A 21608-nucleotide genomic window follows, 5' to 3' on the forward strand; every position below is an offset into this window, starting at 1 on the left:
TGTTGTTAGATCGAGCGGCATAAGCAAGTAGATTGTACGCCAAAAACTGGCCTCGTCATCCTAATTATAGACTTGTTACTACTAGGAAGATAGATACCGAAAAAGGCAAGAAGTCGACAGAATTATGCAGTCTAAGATGGATCAAAATTGACCGCATATACCATGGTGTCTAAGCATGTACCAAAAGACGCGAGACACAACTGACCTTTACTCCGCCAGTGCAAGGAAATCACCAGAGAAGCGCTCAAGAAAAAAGATCTAAAATCCTCCGCACCTTGGGGTACCATTGTTTTCGAACATACTGAATTTTCAGGGCAATTGCAATTTAGCACAGTTGTACGATTCGGTTTAATTTTTCCGTTGAAGACGGTTTACGTTACTTTTCTCTCACTTGGAAAGGACGCTAGAGTGACGTCATAACCAGCTTATCGGGTGCTTCACACATTTTAACAATAGCGTTTCCCCATCTCATCTACCTCCATGCAACATACACTAAAGTGTGTACTTTTAGCTAGTTATTAACTCTTTACATTATTTACTGAATGAGATGTAAGCTTCTGTTGTCTATTGCTCAAAAATGCACACCGCGCTATTGTTTCAAACACAAGCTGTCAGAAAATTTACAAATACACAATAACTGGAATGCCCTGATAATGCACATCGCAAGTAAAACAATGAGAGACCCTGCATACTGCGAAACTACGGTGCCATAATGTCTCTTGTGAGAAGTAGATGCCCATGTCCATCAGAGAAACGCATGCTTGTAGACTGACACTTGAACTTGGAAAACTACTGAAGAGCGATACAACACACGTCGAAAGCAGTGGCAATTCACAGTGATGGAGTGACTGTGGGTTATCCAATATTTTGTATAGGCCTGATGTGACCCTTTTGCTTACGACGTGAAGCGTTCCAGATAATATCACGAAACTGGTGTTTTTATGACGACGGAGTGACTTCGCTTCATGACAGCGTGCAGTCAGAGGACTCAAGTAAAGCTATGTAATTTTTGGAAATATTTGGCTTTGCATGCTGTGCCTGTCGGTAAAAATGTAGAAATAGTGAAGGGGAAAAGAATACACAATTAGGCCTATTATGATCCCAGCAGGGTCGAATGAACCGTTCCAGAAAAAAAACGTTCATTCACTTGCGAGTCTGATACCTAGCCTTCTCTATCTTTCTCGCGGAAAATTTCACGATTATTAGCTTTTTGTAAGAGCAGTTATGGGCCTGTTGCTACGTGTATATAGCCTAGTTCATTATCAATGACAGTAGCCCCCTCTAATGTCTTTGTTATGTCCTAGAAAAGAATATGCTCCCTGCTCAGTATCCCCTTAGGCCTACTGATTAGGAAAAGTGATTTCCGAGATTTTCTGACCAAAAAAAGAACCACGGGAAAATTGTCAAAAAATACTAAATATGCAAATTTTACCACAATTTGAACAAATCTGACAAAGATCATCACTGAGAACGTGCTTATTAAATGTCAAAGTTATCGGGCAAGTGACTTCAGGAGATTTTTTGACCAACAAACATGCGGCAATCATCTATGCAGTTTCAGAGAAGTCCATTGTTGATGGACTACCTATAGACGGATGGACGATCAATCAGCCCATCTGATAAACCTTGCTTCGCTGACAACGGGGAGCTAAAGTGTTGTATGAGATCAGCTGCTGACGGCGATTGTCGCCAGAGAAAACTTGACTGGCTCAACTTGCAGTACATCCAGCCGGCCCTGTACGACCATGGATGTAAAAAAAAAATATTTTTTTTTACATCCATGGTGAGACTTGGTCGTTCTGAAGACCTTGAAAGCGCGTCATCGAATTGTAGTAAATCACAAATGCGTAGCGAACTCTTTAACAGGTCACGAAGAGGGGCTGAAAGACACGTGAGAAGAGTTCCGTTCAATGCAGTTTGCCTTGGCCTTGTCCGCTCTCCTTTGCGACCGTCGACCATACGTCCGCATATGATACATATCTGCATATGACGGAATGTTGATACATATGTTGTTCGACTGCCTCGTAGTGAAAACGCGGGAAATATGCAGATAGGAAGGCGTAACTACAAGTTGATTGGTCAGCTTACAACTAAAATCTGCATATAAACTGTAGTGATTGCAAAAAGTGCCTGTATAAAATCTTTGCAAATCATTATCACTTCACAGAACACCTGCAACCTAGGCGCAACGAGGTATGTAGACGTGTGATTCTCCTCGCAAAATCTTTCTGCACAGAGACAAAGCAGCGGTTTACTTTAAATGTGCGTGTATGTAAAAGAATTCACCGGCGGGCAGTCACGTTTCGGCCTTATCACTCTGTTTTTCGCAGTTTAACATGAAGAAGCTGGAAGAACTTATATTTACAGTCTCTTGGTGTTTTCTGTTTCAATTTGTCTTCCTTTGATAATATTGAGCATTTTAACATCGGTGTGTACACATGAAGGATAACAGTACCTCATGGGATACAAATGTACGCTGATGCACGTAATCAGTTTTTTCAAAGGCTTTCAAAGCACGCTGCGCTGACCCGGCCAGACTAAATGAATGGCCCCATACATACGATGACTGTCGACTGCACGCTGTGGATGAGGTTTCCCCACATTTGTTAATTGTTCAGCTGTTCGGTAATCGTCTCTGCTACCGAAAGTACAGGCCGAAAGACGTGTTTTCATAGACCGTAGAAGCTGAGTGTATGTCACGTATAACAGACTGAATTTGTCTGCAACCTGGCAGTCGTTAGATAACTGGCACGAACGATGTGCCCTACGGATTTGATGGCACCACGGGTGGTACGGTCCGTGTGCAAGTACATTTAAATTACATTACTGCTGGTGCGGCGGCAAGTACGCGTGTGCGATTCTCTGGACGATCTGCCCTGGCTTTACCTCCAGGCCATTGATTGGCAAGTGTGTACTGAAGTTTTCTGTTTTCTTGTTCGTCATTCGGAGGTTTGCCTATCCTGCAAAGACTCCGCGCTACTTCTAAGGTCAACTGAACTTGGCACGTCTAGGCCGTAGACCTAGTCCAGAGATATGCACGCCCCAGGCCACACCGACTCCTCACTGATTGACTACGGGAGCGGGTCGCCTCGACTGAACTGATTCTGACCCATTTGTCACCTCGACTTTGGTAGCCTGCCACTTCGTCCCCATCACACTTGTTTTGTGATGTGACCTTTCAAGTATCATGCAACTTTACCTGGGAAAATTGAGGATATTTCTGTGGGAAAATATGCTTGCTTGAAAACAATAGAATGATGTAGCCGTTTTGATACGCAAAATGCAGGCACGGCGGCCAAGCGTTAGCGCCCGTGCGTGAGTGTCGAAGATTGGCCTTGTAAAGTTGCAGTATTACAATTTTGGCCATGGAGGTTTTTTGGCACATGGTGCGTTCCCATTACATACTTCCACGAAAGCCCTTCAAAGTGCTGTGCGCATTGAACAAAACCGAGTACGTGCTTTTGAGGAAATGATATAAGTTTGTCCCCTTAATACGGAAGGAAAGGTATGAGGAGGTGAAGGTGACTTGAAGCCGCTACGACCAGTGGCGGGGCCAGTGGGCAATCAAGTCTGTTTGAAGTAGTACGTGCGGAAAATTTGTAAGTTTGTAATCGTAACAGGCCGGCCACTAGGTGGCGAGAGACATGGCGACCTCATTGTCAAACATTTGTGGGACGGAAAATACTTCGAATTCCACTTTGTTTGCCTTTTTCTCTTTTTTTCGTACGAGTTGTGGCAGTTGCACTAGCAGAAATTTTTGACGAAATTTGCATATCGAATTAACCACCCCTCCTAGTGGGTAAAGAATATCAGTCCGGGTCAGCTCCAAAATTGGAGACGCTATACCATAATATTCTCCCCCTCTCATTAGCCAATCAGCGGCCAGCGCGCCATCAGTAAAAATTGTATTTCCTGGCAACCTCCACATGCGTCCTTCGTTACGTACGCCATACTGTGTCGAACTCCCGCGCCGTATTCTGTCATAATGTCGAACAGTTGTGTGGCCACTCTGTCAAAACACAATTTCAAAATCGCGTACCAGTTTTATTCTGGCTAAGACAACCAAACCCCATATATCGCTGTGATTCCTAGACTCTGGCTTGAAGTCCTGTGAAATATAAATCGTGTACCTACACAGATCGTTCAGAATACCCCATTTGTATCGGAGATGGCAGCGATACAAATTCTACCGTATGGGGAACAGTTGTGTGGCCACTCTGTCAACACATTTTCAAAATCGCGTACCATTTTTAGTCTGCGTTTGACAACTACAAAACAGGTATCGTTTTAAAGCTCTGACATTGCTCTTCTTTCTTGCAAAATGTTATACGCGTACCTACACAAATAACCTTTATAACAGTATTTCTAATAGAGATGACGAACATCCACAAAATGATTCTCGGTACTTGAGCGAAATCGATAAACTGGGGGTAGAAATGAATCGTCAATATTTCGAATATTTGTTCACTAATCGGACTCCTTGTTGGACATGACCTTCTGCAGAACACGTGGATTATGTTGACTGTCGAAATTCGTCGAAATTCACACGACAGGGGCTTAATAAGCGGCCCAAAACTGCCGATAACACTTGGTGGGTAATTTGTGACCCAGCGTGACCTGTACTTTATTAATGATGTAATCTGGTCGATGATTGGCTGAATGCCGGAATACATTATCATAATGAGTCTCCAATTTTGGAGCTGACCCGGACTGAATATACAGGCTTTTTCTTTATATCAGTCATCAGTGTCATGTTGCGTGCTGACAGTTGGCGCGTTGCTATGAATATTATTCCCGCTGAACAACCGGACAAAACATCGGACCCGCCCTACGATCATCCAAGCCGTTATCTTGCGTTTATTCATATGTGCAGCGCACACAAGCTATGCAGATAACATTGTAGATTTAACGTCACAGTTCCGTCGGTCAAAACCCTCTCAGTGAATTCGTTCATTCATTCCACTCGCTGTTTCTCTGAGCGTCTCTTAAAGAAAAAAAAGGGGGAAAAAAACTGATTGACGCCCATTCGTGTATTGTCTACGCAGAATATACCTTAGTCACAATCTAGCTCGATACAGTGTATTTCACATCGGTGCCACAACACTGCATACACAAAACCACAGACAAGGAGAAGACAGACTAGAAACTGGTATTGTTCAAGGTGTGAAGCAGTCGCTTAATCCCAGCCATGGATGTCTCTGCTCAGGAAGCCCTCGATTCTGTGTTCCGAAGATTTCTGAAGATGTACCCTTCAGCAGTTTCCCAACTCTAGGCGACTTTTCTCGTTTAATGTTGAGCGAAATTGTCGTGTGTGGCGAAAACGAGAGAAAGTGAACTCCTGGGATGCAAGTTTGACGATTTTCAAAATTCCTCTCACATTTTCATAAATATATTTAAAATAAATGTTTGAACCAAATTTGAGTCTTTTATCAACTCTCAGATTTTACCCAGTGGTTTACCATCACTCATTTTGTCTCCCACAAGTTCTTCATGGGAGGAAGTGTTTATGAAACTGCTGGTACGTTGTTTAGATTGGCATGAAGCAGTGTTTCGCCCTGAGAGCAACGCAAAGTAAACATGGTTGTGACAGGCAGTACAATACCACTGGCGCTGAAAGGCCCCATGCGTTGTCCACTATTTAGGGAATCAATGGTGTTTACTCTTTGCCCCAAGGTAAATCTTGGCACATCATTGGGTGTTTGCTTGTGAGTCAAAACTGTTTTCTTCACGTCACATCTTGAAATTAAAGTGATCATATTTTTTTGTTGGCATGACATCAGTTCCCAGTTCATCTAAAGCTTGATATTCTTCTGAACAGAACAGATCAAAATCACTGCCAAAGCTATTGTCTTCAAACTCGTCATGAAAAAAGGACGTCCTGCTGACTGACACTCTCCGATGTTGTTCATGTTTGTATTTGAAGATGGCGCCATGCACAGGACGGGGAAAATTTCGTCGTGCTTTTCTCATAATCTCGTGTAATTATCAATTTCGCACACTCTCCAAGAGAAGTCTGACATTTGTGAAGCTCATTTTAATACGAAAAGCCAGAGTTTATTGAGATGACCATGACATCAACGGCATGCTGTATTTCTAGCCAGTTTTTCTCCTTATATATGACAAAACAAGCGATGAGCATGGGTATCATGACACATTTCAAAGTAGCCGCAACTCGTTGAATATTTATGGTAAACCAGCATGGAGCTGTTCTGTCTGGACTGAGAAATGAACAGTTGATTACATTTGATCTACAATGTAACTGTTTTTACAGCTGATAGTTGAAGAGGTTTTCTCAGCAGAAACTAAATAAAACAACAAACCTTTTCTTGTTTTAGCTTTTGACTGAAACTGTAAAACAGCTACATTGTTGTTGAAGTGTAATCAACTGGTCAAGTATCAGTCTGGACAGAGCTGCCCCGTGCTGGTTTACTGTAATTAATCCAGTGTTCTCCCCAGAGGGTTTTAGCATATTGGGGCCGATATCCTTTGAATTTTGCCGATACGCTCTCACTAAGGCCGATAGGCTACCCAATATCCTATCGTAAATGGAACCGTCCCTAATCAAGCTTTTCACGCCAGTGTTGCATGTTTCATAAATAGCGTCTTTTGTTGTAAAATAAAACAATGTAACAAACATCCCAACCGTTTTGTGTGGTTTCCAGTCGTCATCCACACGTACACAGCTTACTCTCTTTAGTGACTACACCGATAACACGTACAGAGGTGTGAAACGATCTCACCGTGACGCTATCGTTACCGGAGATGCTATGAGGTTCAGCGGCAAAATGTTCACAATGGCAAAAGACCGCAAAAGTCAGCGACGATTTCCGACAAAATAGTTTATATTACTGTTTCAAATCATACTGATTACACAATCCCTAGATACAGAAGTTACAATTTGGTGAAATTTCCGCTCAACTTACATCTTAAAATCAAAATTAAACTTTAAACGAAGACGTCATGTATGCTGCCGATCAACAGCATGCAGCAGCATAGCATGGCACAGTGTGAACTGCCTTTCAAAGCACAGGCTGCATGTAAAAGCAACCCAATTTTCAAAGATCAAACTGTCAGTACTTTGTGAAAACAGCAACATATCAATGAAAATTGTTATAGTCACCGGAGGGTTAACTGCTTTAAATAAACAAATGAAAATGCATGTGAAGAGAATGAAAAGCAACATCGCATGCGTGAATGAAAATACTGTATACAATAGCGGATCATCATGGGACTGTTCTATTTTGGTAGTGGGGGTGCGCAGAGGTAGAGAACCCTGATAAATGTACTAAAAAAACTTGGCACACTAGTGATGTTGTAACGGGAACTTCAGTGTCTCATTGTTTTACACCTTTGAATAGTATCTTTGATCTGAGAAGCAGTTTTACCAACTGTAGGGATATATTATACTCTCCTAACCTTTCTTATTTTGAGATAAACAAGGGTAGAAGCTTATGCACCTCAGTTAGGATGTACTAAATTTTGAAAAAAAATCAGTGGAGGAGGGGCTCCACTCCAGAAGTACCCTGTTTTGTCAATTGCAATTTTTGCTTAATACAAACTATATGCAAATTTGATTAAACACCAATTATGCAAATGTTGTGCAAATTAGCTGCTACTCTATCAAAAAATCCCAGGCGAACCCTGTAATCAATTAGTCGGTGACTTTGAAATGTGTTGCGATACCCAAGCTGTTCGTTTGTGTTGTAGGTGCAATTGTCAGTCGCATGTGCCAAGGAGTGGCACTAATGTGAAATGCACTGTATGTACAGTGCTTGTCATTTGAGTTCGAAGTTTCAGTGTTTTGGCGCACATGACTTTCTTGACTGTGAAGTACAAGTTTACTCAATCACTTACTTCGCACAGCCAGCCACAAAAGCATATCGTACTCTCCGAAAGTTTGCAGGTGAATGTTTTATTAATTGCCTGTAAACTGTGAACATGTAACCAACATGTAAACTTTGTAATAAAGGACCACAATACAGGCGAATGTTCAGTCCGCTTATCGTCCAGTTCTACCATTTTCTGTCCAAGACATTCACACAATGTACTGTCGCCAGCATGCCTGTCTGTACCGTGAGTGACACAGAGGTAACTGGCACGTAAGGCAACAGTTGTCTAAATAATGAACGTGATTAGGACAAATTCCATTGCCTACTATCTGCCCTACATGTCTACACATCACACATCCATGTCTCCCCTCAGGATTGTGACCCATTGATGACCAACATGCTCTCGGAGGACATTGCCTTGATTAGAATTTACTGATCAGCTGTTTTGCTACTTGAGTGCAAAACATGAGGTGATGTCTGCATCTCGATCAACTTTGACCATATCCATGAACTGATGCCCAGCTGTGGAAAGCAATCATGAACGCTTTGTTCATCTCGTGACCACGTTTTCTATCCCGTCGACTCCACGGCTAATTCGTCTTCGTTGTATTCTGACTGACGTTAAAGTAAATCACCAAAGTGGTTAGCAAGGAGGTTTATTTCAACTACGCCATAATTACACAATTCATTGTGACCTTTGGGCCAGTTACTTGGGTCAATCATTTAAGTCACTTTGGCTTTTGAGTTGTTTGTGTGATCGCAATTTTCTCGACTGCTTGTTTATGTGAATCACGCGTCTTGTGCTTTCGAACGTTTCAACCCTCATGTTGATACAGCCAGTCTCGCTTGTGAAAGCGGAAATGTCACTCTGTGGGCAGATAGTACAGAACATTGAACTTTTCAAAAAAAGTGGCATCTTTGTCTTGACTTCTGAAAATTTCTTGTGAATTTCGGCTTTTTAGGTGCGTTTCATCACCTGCATCATCAAGTCTGTTTATATTGTTCACCACGTGAATTTCGCTGTCTTCGTCAGTGGCCTTGATGTGTTGAGCTTTGATTTGCTCTGTTCCATCGTCTCCCACCACCATCTTAGATCTGAAGCCGGGTGACGGCTTTGAAATTCGTTAGAAATGGTTCAATATGCTCATTTTTCAAGTTTCACTTTCTCAATTCAATGCAGACGTGCTAGGTGTGGTGCAAACGTGACCAACGCAACCACGATATTGAAAAGTTTCGACCACATGAGACTGAGTAAAATACACATTTACATTAATGTCGCAAAATCATTTGCCAATTAATTGTTGAACAGTTTGTGAAGTTTGTTACAAAATTTCCGTCTGTAACGCTATGAGATGGTTTGAATTTACAGTATCAACTAGATGAGTGTGGTTTCCGGCTGTCACAGCGGAGAATGGTCTGCTTGATACTGTAGTCAATTGTGACTACCATTTTGCAAAGTTGGTAGTTTCTGCCGAGAAATTGGTGGTCAGTTGACGTGAGACTACCACTAATTTCAAGCCCTTGATTGGCGTTTTATGTCATGGTTCTGCAAGTGTGTTGGTAACAGTTGCAATTCATTTGCATCATCTGCTCGATCTGTTTTCCCTCAAATAACACTTGGACTTGTATGGGTACAGCTATCTTTTTCTGGTCTTTTTTGTTTGTGTCATGGTAATACTAAAAAAAATGCAAATGGTAGTTGTCAACGAAGAATTTACATCTTGTTGTACAGGGCATTTTTTAAGGCAAACGATTGCGCCGCTCGCCGCACAGTACAATAAATTACCCACGATTCAGTTTGATTTGTACACACGACATTAACATTTTTAAAACTTTTCCAGTACTGCCTGAAAGCAATAATGTAAAACCTTTAGATAATTGATTAATTGCGCACATTGCGCACCTGTGCTGCCAGCGGGCGCTTAACTCGAAACAGGGAAGTAAAATCTACACTGAGATCGCACATTTCGCCCTGAGTTATTGTTTTCAAAACTATAATACCGATTGAAATGACAGACTAAAGTTGCGCAAAACATGAAATTTCACTGCCAGAGCAGTCAGAGACACTGCGCAATAGGCCAAACCCGGGATTGGAATCAACCACGGTACAAACAAAAACATGTGCGCAAACGCGCATAGACGTACGTGTATTTCCATATGTGTTGGTACGCATGTGGGTTTGTTTGTACCGGCATCACATGATTATTTGGGCGTACTGAGTCTGTAGAACGCATCGCGTCCTTTTTATTCCTGAGTAGAACCATTAGTGCGCAAATAAACCTTAGCGGGAACACTGCTTGCAAATTTCTTTGGCTTTCTCTGTGGAAAAAATCAATATCCTTTAGTTTCATAAAACAGGTGCAACTAGTCTCCCTACTTTTCATTACATTATTCTGTATGGCTGAAGAGAGTGGAATATTTGACAAAAATGCTATCTTCTCTCTCAATCAAGCATACTTTTCTAAATAAGTTAAAATGGGAATTGAGAAGAATTGGGGCCGTAAAAATATGATTTCAGAATTTAAAAAACTCGTCTGTGAATTTGTCTACACATGGGAGACACAATAGACTTCAATGAGGAGTTTCCGTGTGTACAAATCATAATGATTATGGGAAATCTCTAGTACTGTGCGCTGAGCAGTTGCACAAATCCACATTTACTAATTGCTGCTTACACCACAGCTGGGATGCAAATTTTTGAGGTCACAAGCTCCTGTTGTATCCAAAACATAATATTTTCGCTAACCCCCTCCAATTAGTACATTGGATGTAACAGATAAAATTGTGCTTGCCTTATTCAGTTCAGTTCAGCATCAATTCTGTCTCAGATTGTAGCAACGGAACAGATCAATTTTGATACAATAATATGATCAATATTACAATAACACGCGTTCAGTGTGAATTCTGCTAATTTTAGCATATTGGTGTCAATGACAACGACGACAAATACTCTGAATTTTACTGGTATCCTATCACTTCATTGTCGTATAATTTAACCAATTCCGAATTTACATGTATACATATGCGCAGGTCTTCATTCTCACATTTTCAAGCTGACTCTTCATAGACCATTTACACTGCCAAGGCAAGATTTTCCACCATTTTTTCGGCTTCTGGCTTCTGACTAAATGCCTGATAATGACCTGTGATATTTTGACACTATAACATGCATACCGAACAGTTTTCAACAAAACTGAAGTGTTCAGAAGAATGTCACCAAATCATATATTTTCTGATCACATTTTATCTTTCAGAGGGATTAACAAATTATGGTAACGGTATTCAGATGTTCATAGTGGTATATATGTGACTGCAAACATGAAGTTAAAGAAACCAACTTCTTTACCAAAGGATCATATCATACCAAAGGCAACGATTTCTACAGCAGGTAACTATATTTTGTCTTTGTTGATAGCAATCAAAATGAATGAGAAAGAAGCATATATTTTGCATTTATGTTGTCAACAAAGATCAAACGGTCAGTATCTTGTGAAAACAGCGACATAGCAATGAAAATTGTTTTAGTCAGAGGTAAAAACTATGTGGCCTCGGTTTTCAAGTTCAACGGCCTAGGTCAAATGTCTCCTCTCGTCTGATATACATTTCCGTGCGTTGTCGCCCCCGTATGTATCTGTTGCGTTTTTACCATACATGTAGGCATTTGTAATCTGTGTACTGTAATTCCCTGAACTGCCTTGCTTTTAGTTACATTCTGTTGTAACCGCTATCAGCCCTCACTATAGGTACGTGCTTGCATATTAAAATCCCAAGCACTCTTTCATTCTGCACCGATCTTCGTCACACAGTTTCTTTTCTTCCGCTGCTCTGGTCTCTTGAACTTCGCTTTTGCTTGCAGATGCTTTCTAGTTGTAATTAATTCTGTTATGGGCAAAGCTGGTATACAATTGTTTTGAAACTCGATATTTAGGTTTTTTGAACTTACTTCTGTCAGGTTTGTTCACATTGTGCTTGAATTTGCATATTTCCTATTTTTAGGTTGATTTTTGACGTTTATAGTCAGTTTTTTCCCTCAAAAAATACTTTTCTGATAGCTTAGGTATTTGTTACAAAGGTTCCCAGGGATGATGTTAATGAAATCTATTGAATTATAATGAGATCTGTAATTTCGTATTTTGGGGCAATTTTGCCATTTTAGGTAAAAAAATGTATTTCTCAAAAACTACTGGTCTGATAGCTTTGATGTTTGGTAGACATGTACCTATAGATGATCTGAGTGTAATATGTTCAAATTATGATAATATTTTCAATAGTGTATATTGCTGCTATTTTTGCAATTTTTGGTCAGGTCATCCTGAAGTGAGCCATTGAAGATTTCCACCTTCTTCATCAACACATTTGTCACAAATTGTTATTCTCTACATAAAACCGCAGAGCTCCATGGCTTCTATGTTTTTTTATATTTTCTATTTTGCAAATAGTCTTCCATTTTTCCTTGCTTTTTGTGCACAGAGAGCCCTAATCTGCAGCTTTCATATTTTTGGTTTCAGTTCATGCACTTGCAACTTACAATATTCTATATGTATAATTTATCAATATATTGCAATAGGTCATAGGTTGTCATTTCATCTAACTACACTTTTCACAACTTTATTTCAGGTGAAATCAAAACACTAGAGTCTGGATGTAGAGAGGAATATGACATCTTGGCTCAATTAAGACGCTCTTTCCTCGATCAAGAATATACATTCATATCTACAGACTGGAAATATGACTATACTCAATTAATTGAGAATAGGACATTGTCTGAAAAATACCATAGATGGAGGCAGGAGATTGGAACCAAACAAGTGAATGAACCAGTTGAACAGTATGCTTTCATGATCACGGAACCAAAGTATGTAGATGATATTTGTAGATATGGGAAATCTCCAGCTACGGACTTCAACCATATTTTGGGTCCACCTTTGAGTGGTATAAACCTAATCAGACATGCTGACCTGTGCATGAAATGGGCTGCTCACAGATACAAAGGACCTATGAAAAATAGTTATGAAACTATTAAACTTGTTGTGTACAAGGTAAGCCTGACTGTGGAAGAACACAAATCACAATGTACCGTAAAATTCCCAATTGAAGCCGCGGCTTGTATTAGAAACATTTTTTAGGGACCCCTGGGATCACGCACTGAAGTCCCGGTGCGGCTTCAATTACGTACATTTCCTGTGTTTCGATATTTTTCTCAATGCTCACCAAGCATTGCAGGGGCAATCGCTATTGTTATGCAAATTAGTACCAATGAATTCTGCGTGAATAAATTACCCACATAAAAAGCCACTACCCTAGTGTAACTCCAATATAGAAACGTTAGGAGAGTGTATTTGGTCGTTAAACTTGGTAAAATTCCTTTTAGATAATAAGGAAACTATTAAAAGATGTTAATACAATGGGAAACTGGAGTTCCCTTGACAGCATCGAAAGGAAAATGACACGTTTTTCCAGTACTTTCTTGATTCTCTGACCCTGCTGCCCCCCGTCCCCTAAATAGAATAGTCTCACTAAGGTCGGCCATGTTGACCAGCAGCATGCATGATGTCTTTGTTTCAAGTTTAGGGGTTTTTGGACGCTGAAATTTCACAAAAATGTCACTTCTGTATTCAGAGATTGTACAATCAATTTCTTTGGACGTGTAAGTCGATTTTGAAAGCGATAGAAGATCAAATGGTTTTGGAAAAAATCGTGCATAAAATTAGCATAAATTAAGCGTCCATGGCAGATGGGTCCCCTTGATTTACAGCCGTCTTGTGTTGCCGAACCGGTGGCTCATACTCGGATAGTGCAATAAAGGCAAGTGAATGACCTTTGGTAACTTTACTGGCATGTTTTTGTGAACTGTTTTGTGGTCAAATTTTATTTTCTCATGATCAAAAACGGAACGTGTACAAGCTTATATGCACCCACCATGGTCATTCAGCAACCACAGTACAGTATAGGCAGTTCATTATGTCAATATGATGCAGGTGGTGTTGTTGTACGTCAGGCATCGGTAAGGGTACGTGGGTATTGAATGAAAACTACGTATTTGAAACATGGTATCTCAATCTCTCAACTATTTTAACTTGTACACAAACACCGTTGCTTCAAAATTGTTGCATCAGGTAATTGACTATGGCGGTGTTTACCACACTGACAAAAACTTCGGCCGTGTTCAAACATACACACAAACGTGCCGATACATGGGGCATTGTTTGTACTTTTGTTACTATCAATGACAAAATGCACAATGGTAGTAGTGTTAAAAAGGAACTTTTTAGTCCCCACGGACACCGTCCGGGGGGACTTATAGGTTTGGTCATGTCCGTGCGTGCGTGCGTGCGTGCGTGTGTGCGTCCGTCCGTGCGTCCGTCCGTTCACACAGATATCTCAGAGATGCAAGAAGCGATTTCATTCAAACTTGGTACAAGAATTACTTCATATGTCATACAGATGCACGACGATTTGTTTTTGGATACGATCCAATATGGCCGCCAGGCGGCCATTTTATTACGATTTTTTCATGTACAGAGCCATAACTCAGACATGTTTCAACCAATTTTATTCAAAGTTGGTACAAGGACATTGACCAATGTCATAGATATGCACGTCAATTTTTTTTAATAACGATCCAATATGGCCGCAGGGCGGCCATTTTATTACGATTTTTTTCATGTACAGAGCCATAACTCAGACATGTTTCAACCAATTTTATTCAAAGTTGGTACAAGGACATTGACCAATGTCATAGATATGCACGTCAATTTGTTTTGTGATACAATCCAATATGGCCGCCAGGCGGTCATTTTATTACGATTTTTTCATGTACAGAGCCATAACTCAGACATGTTTCAACCAATTTTATTCAAAGTTGGTACAAGGACATTGACCAATGTCATAGATATGCACGTCAATTTTTTTTAATAACGATCCAATATGGCCGCAGGGCGGCCATTTTATTACGATTTTTTTCATGTACAGAGCCATAACTCAGACATGTTTCAACCAATTTTATTCAAAGTTGGTACAAGGACATTGACCAATGTCATAGATATGCACGTCAATTTGTTTTGTGATACAATCCAATATGGCCGCCAGGCGGTCATTTTATTACGATTTTTTCATGTACAGAGCCACAACTCAGACATGTTTCAACCGATTTTATTCAACGTTGGTACAAGGACATTGACGAATTTCATAGATATGCAGGTCGATTTGTTTTGTGATACAATCCAATATGGCCGCTAGGCGGCCATTTTATTACAATTTTTTCATATACGGAGGCATAACTCAGGCATTTCTCAACCGATTTTATTCAAAGTTGATACAAGGACACTGACCAATGTCATAGATATGCACGTTAATTTGTTTTGTGATACGATCCAATATGGCTGCTGTGTGGCCATTTTGTTACGATTTTTTCATATACCGAGGCATAACTCAGGCATATCTCAACCGATTTTATTCAAAGTTGATACAAGGACACTAACCAATGTCATAGATATGCACGTCAATTTGTTTTGTGATACGATCCAATATGGCTGCTGTGTGGCCATTTTGTTACGATTTTTTCATATACAGAAGCATAACTCAGGCATATCTCAACCGATTTTATTCGAAGTTGGTACAAGGACATTGACCTATGTCATACATATGTACGTCGATTTTTTATGTGATACCATCCAATATGGTCGCTAGGCAGCCATTTTATTACGATGTTTTCATGTACAGAGCCATAACTCAGACATATTTCCACCAGTATCATTCAAAGTTGACATTGACCTATTTCATACATATGCTCGTCAATTTGTTTCACGTCATGTAGCAGTAACATGTCAATTATTGAAGTTTCGTAAGTAGGCTGATATGTCAAGAAATATGTACTGCATCAAATTCATGAAACTTTATACAGATGTTAACCGATGTTAAGCTCACATTGCTTTAACATTGAAAAAGACATTTATCAGTGTCATTTTAATTAATTTGTAATTGCATAAGTAATGAACTTTCCTAATTAGGGTGATATAGCCACAAATTAATACAATGTCAAATGTGATGAAACTTGATACAGATGTTGATCTCATAGTGTTGTAAATACTGCATCAAACTTTATGAAATATGGTACCAGTGATAATCTGTTAAGTGTTAGAATTGTATGCAAAAATGTTTTGCAACATCCTGTTGATTAATTCCTAGTTGACTCATTTTATGAACTTTAGGATGGTGGCCTACATTGGTTTTATGTTTTCATCACCATGGAACTCATTCTTGGCCATTGAGCGCCATCTGTATCAAAGTATTTTTATCACAGACCTAATAAATGAAGAGGACTCTATCCTCTCTGAAGACATGTAATCAAAGTACCCATTATTAACAAGTGGGGACTGTGTCATCAACGATGACTTGTTATTGGGTATTTTTTCTGTAAGAAAGACACCTGTCAATCATTAGCACAAGTCAATGAGGCGACGCAAGCCAGCTGGTGTGAATTTCACAGCATGCATTGTTTCATGATTGGCTCAGAGAAGGGGTGCGGCTTCTATAATGGTACAATTCAAAAACCCCAAATGGGCAAACAATGAGCCAAGACAATGTTTCGAAGTCAGGGTGCGGCTTCAATTAGAGGTGCAGCCTCAATTGGGAATTTTACGGATACTTATTGCCAACTTACCTGCAAAGTTTTTGTCCAGTGCCACAATTGTACATTGTCAAATGCAATTAATGAACTATGGATGTTGCACCTTTGTGCTACACACTGTTGAGCAATGTGGAATTTCTCATCTCAGAATTATCCTTGAAAAACTGCTAATAAAAATCCATGTCTGCATTTAATTGACTCGAGTAAATGGATTACAGAAGAGAAATAACATCACTGTTTGACATGCTCTGTGTGACCAGTGAACCAATCTTCACAATAAATTTGTCATGTACAGGGTGCCCAGGCTCCTGCAAAAGTCCCTTATTGAATTTTAAAGCCGCTTGGAAAAGTTCTGAAAATGATGAAATTGACCCCTGGAACATCCTGGAAAATTTATAATCCACCCACACTTTGAAAAATGACAAGATGATCAGTCCTGATAAAAGTGATCTCTAAAATGATATCTTGAAAATGATACTTTAGATCTTAAAAGTCAATGAAAATTGCTGAAAATGTTTTTATAGGCCTTGAATTTTAATTGACTTTAAATGTATGGTCCTTGCGTATGTCATATGTTTGTTTGTTATGGATTTCAGTTTGATTAATGTCTGCTTGATCTTTTCAAGTGTGTTTATTTCCATTGATTTCCATGAGAGTAAAATTTACAAACTGTTGATGTTAACCTGGTTTCTGTTGTGTCTGCAGATTCTACCAGGTCATGTTCATCATGTGCCAGTGAGAATATCTCATACATGTCCACTGTTGGATCCATCACCAGTGCATAACAGCCATATACCAAAAGAGCAGCCACACATAGATCTACCTGCATTTGATAACATGGATCGATCTCAGGTAAATATTATCATTGTTTCATCATCAAGTTAAATTCCCCTTCCTAATATCTTGTAAATGTGGTATTTTAGTACCACAATCAACATTTGACGAGGCAATTAATGCCATGATGCTTTCAGAAAATTTAACCTTTTTCCTGCCAGGCCTGTCACATCCCCACATACCCAAAAAGCAGTATTGAACCACTTTAATTAAAGGTATACAGTCACCTGTAATCTAAATATGCCCATATATGGTCAAAGGGGCGTTCCTTAGTATTCAAAATGCCCATGTGAGGGCGCTGTCTTTAAAAAGCGGCCACCCGCTTAAAATCTGCGGTTGGTTAGATTTCTCTTTCAGTGAATGGTAACTCTGGTGAAATTAGAACAGGTGACAGTATACCTGTAAAGGGGAAGGATATAAATAGTAGTAAGATGGTTGTGATGGTTGCGTGATGCAAGGTGCCTCCGACCAAGCAACACTGGGAGAGAGTTCCAAAAAAACTAGCTTTTTGAGTATGGCTTTCATAATGTTTTCAATGAAACAATGTCATTATTAGTCCCCACGGACACCGTCTGGGTGGACTTATAGGTTTGGTCATATCCGTGCGTGTGTGCGTCAGTGCGTCCGTTCGTGCGTCCGTCCGTCCGTTCACGCAGATATCTCAGAGATGCCAGGAGCGATTTCATTCAAATTTGGTACAAGGATTACTTTATATGTCATACAGATGCAAGTCGATTTGTTTAGTGATACGATCCAATATGGCTGCCAGGCGCCCATTTTATTACAATTTTTTCATGTACAGAGCCATAACTCAGGCATGTTTCATCCGATTTTATTCAAAGTTGGTACAAGGACATTGACCTGTGTCAGACATATGCACTTCAATTTGTTTTGTGATACAATCCAATATGGCTGCCAGGCGGCCATTTTATTACAATTTTTTCATGTACAGAGCCATAACTCAGGCATGTTTCAACTGATTTTATTCAAACTTGGTACAAGGACATTGACCAATGTCATAGATATGCACGTCAATTTTTTTGTGATACGATCCAATATGGCTGCCGTGCGGCCATTTCGTTACGATTTTTTCATGTACAGAGCAATAATTCAGGCATATCTCAACCGATTTTATTCAAACTTGTTACAAGGACATCGACCAATGTCTAAGCTATGCACATAAATTTGTTTTGTGATACGATCCAATATGGTCGCCGTGCGGCCATTTTGTTACGATTTTTTCATGTACAGAGCCATAACTCAGGCTTATCTCAACCGATTTCATTCAAACTTGGTACAAGGACATTGACATATGTCATACATATGCACATTGATTTGTTTTGTGATATGATCCAATATGGCCGCCATGTGGCCATTTTATTACGATTTTTTCATGTCCTGAACTACAACTCAGACATGTATCAAGCAAATTTATTCAAAAGTATTTTTATCACAGACCTAATGAAGAGGACTCTATCCTCTTGTAGGACCTGTAATCAAAGTACCCATTAACAAGTGGGGACTGTGTCATCAACGATGACTTGTTATAAATATGGTGAATTGCAATGCTTGAACTCTTACACTCTTTACACATAGTTTCATTGATTTTGTTTGAAAAGTCAGACAAATGATTCGATAGGTGTTTGTGCAAATGACATTGTAATACTCTTGGTGTGTTTTAATCCTTATCCATGTTGCTTGTATAAACAGAGCCAAAGGTTGTTAAACTGCTTTCCAAATGACTCTTGTAAGCTCAGCAGCAGTGTTTTCTCCAAAATGCACGATTTCACGATTCCCCGCTTATTTAATTAAAATTGACATTAAAGCAAACATGCGACATGTCGCCCCTCTTATGACACAGTGTTGATAGCAGCATCAGACACCATGATTACAGACTATGATGGAACAGCACAGTTTATGTAATCATTATCCGTGGCCACAGTACAGCAATACCAGCAGAAGCTTCTTATGTAAGCTTGAAAGACTATCAGTGAGAATTTGCCTCCAGATTACAAAACTGTATTTGAACTTTATTAGCTCTGCTGTCAGCGACGCGGAGCTCATCAAATAGGTTGATTTTCCGTCGTCGTCGTCCGTCGTCGTCGTCCGTCAACAATTGCCTTCTCCTCTGAAACCGCAAGTCCAATTGCTGTGAAATTTTATATGCAGTTCACTTGAGGTGACCTCAGTTCAGTTTGTTCAAATTGTGGTGAAATTTGCATATTTGTATTTTGGGGGCATTTTTTGGTGTTTTTGGTAAAAAAATCTTCTCTGAAATCAATCGCTTGTCCGATTGCTTTGAAATTTGATGTGCAGTTTGCTTAGGGTGACCTCAGTCAGATTTGTTCAAATTGTGGTGAAATTTGCATATTTGTATTTTTAAGGCAATTTTTGTCATTTTGGTAAAAAAATCTTTAAAAATCTTCTTCTTCAAAACTACCAGTCAGATAGCTTTAAAATTTGGTACTTAGGTCCCTAGGGATGATCTATTTCAGATTTGTTCAAATTGTGCAGAAATATGCAAATTTGCATTTTTAAGGCAATTTTAGCCATTTTTGGTCAAAAAATTTATTTCTCAAAAAGCACTGGTCTGATAGTTTTGAAATTTGGTATACAGGTTTCTATTGATGAACTAAGTAATATGTATTGAATTTCTGATGAAATCTGTAATTTTGTATTTTTGGGGCAATTTTTGCCATTTTTGGTCAAAAAATGTGTATTTCCAAAAGTACGCATCTGATAGCTTTGAAATTTGGTATACAGGTTCCTACAGATTAACTAAATGATATTTGTTGAAATTATGATGAAACATACAATTTTGTAATTTTGGGGCAATTTTTGCCATTTTTGGTCAAAACATATGTGTCTCAAAAAGTACTGGTCTGATAGCTTTGAAATTTGGTATACAGGTTTCTACAGATGAACTAAGTAGTATATATTGAATTTCTGATGAAATCTGTAATTTTGTATTTTTAGGGCAACTTTTGCCATTTTTGGTCAAAAATGTGTATTTCCAAATTACTCATCTGATAGCTTTGAAATTTGGTGTACATGTTTCTACCGATGAACTAAATGATAGTTATTGAAATTATGATGAAATCTGCAATTTTTGTAATTTTGGGGCAATTTTTGCCATTTTTCGTCAAAATATGTGTTTTTCAAAAAGTACTGGTCTGATAGCTTTGAAATCTGGTGTACAGGTTTCTACAGATGAGCTAAGTAATATTTATTGAATTTCTGATGAACTAAATGATATTTATTGAAATAATGATGAAATCTGCAATTTTGAATTTTTTGGGCAATTTTCCCCATTTTTGGTCAAAAAATGCGTTTCTCAAAAAGTACTTGTCTAACAGCTTTGAAATTTGGTATACAGGTTTCTATAGATGAACTAAATTTGATCTTTTGAAATTATGTTAAAATCTGCAATTTTTATTTTTGGGGGCAATTGTTGCCATTTTTGGTAAAAAAATTTAATCTCAAAAATTACTCATCAGATAGCTTTGGTTGACATGTTCTTAGGGATGATCCTATGTTATACATTCAAAGTATGATGAAATCTTCAATTGTGTATTTTTGCAGCTTATTTTAGCCATTTTTTTCTGGCCACTGCATTGAGCTATCAAAGATTTCCACCTTCATCAACATGTGTCAAAAATAGTTATTCTCTACATAAACACAGCGGAGCTACATCGGCCGCTAGGTCACTTGTCAAATGAACAAATGATTTGTGTAGGTTTCTTATTTAGTCAGCATTTACTGGATGGGAAAAAAGAAAGAAAGACAGGTGTTCTTCATTTGTCCTGTGAATGACATCTTGAGGACTTGTACTTTTGGTCCCCTATGTTTGTGTGCATTGGTCTGTCAGTCCAGGCATATATCTTAGGCATAATCAGGTCAATTTCTTTCAGACTTGGCTTGAGGATAATACACTATGGCATACATATGCGTGTCAATTTGTTAGTCCCCGCTGATGCAGTCCAGCGGGGACCCAAAGATTTGGTCCCCAGTCCGTCCGTATGTCTGTCCGTCAGCAGCTTTTCTCTGTCATCCCTGAGCCGATTTTTTCAAACTGTGGGCAAGGATAAGTACTGTACCATACATATGCATATCAATTTATTTTGCGATACAATCTAATATGGGCGGGCTGGGAAGCCAGTTTGCTGGGAATTTTTCATGTTTCTGAACCATAACTCAACTATCCCTGAACAGACTTTGTTCAATGTTGGTACACAGATAAAGTACTAATTGCATATATATGCACGTCAATTTATTTCGTGATACGATCCATATGGCCGCCTTGCAATTTTTTCATG

The 21608-nt window shown here is 39.2% G+C and overlaps 1 protein-coding gene across 1 annotated transcript in view; it reads left to right on the forward strand.

Moving 5' to 3' along the window:
- Nucleotides 1–2059: 2059 nt before the first annotated feature.
- Nucleotides 2060–21608, forward strand: part of LOC139122737 (microtubule-associated protein futsch-like) — a 29689-nt gene continuing 10140 nt past the window's right edge. Inside the window, exons 1-4 of the mRNA XM_070688413.1 lie at nt 2060–2193; nt 11084–11217; nt 12447–12868; nt 17164–17310. Of these exons, the coding sequence (XP_070544514.1) occupies nt 11148–11217; nt 12447–12868; nt 17164–17310 (639 nt within the window). The 5' untranslated portion in view covers nt 2060–2193; nt 11084–11147. The remainder of the gene's footprint in view (nt 2194–11083; nt 11218–12446; nt 12869–17163; nt 17311–21608) is intronic.

The sequence above is a fragment of the Ptychodera flava genome, chromosome 22, assembly GCF_041260155.1.
Source record: "Ptychodera flava strain L36383 chromosome 22, AS_Pfla_20210202, whole genome shotgun sequence".
Classification (NCBI taxonomy): domain Eukaryota; kingdom Metazoa; phylum Hemichordata; class Enteropneusta; family Ptychoderidae; genus Ptychodera; species Ptychodera flava.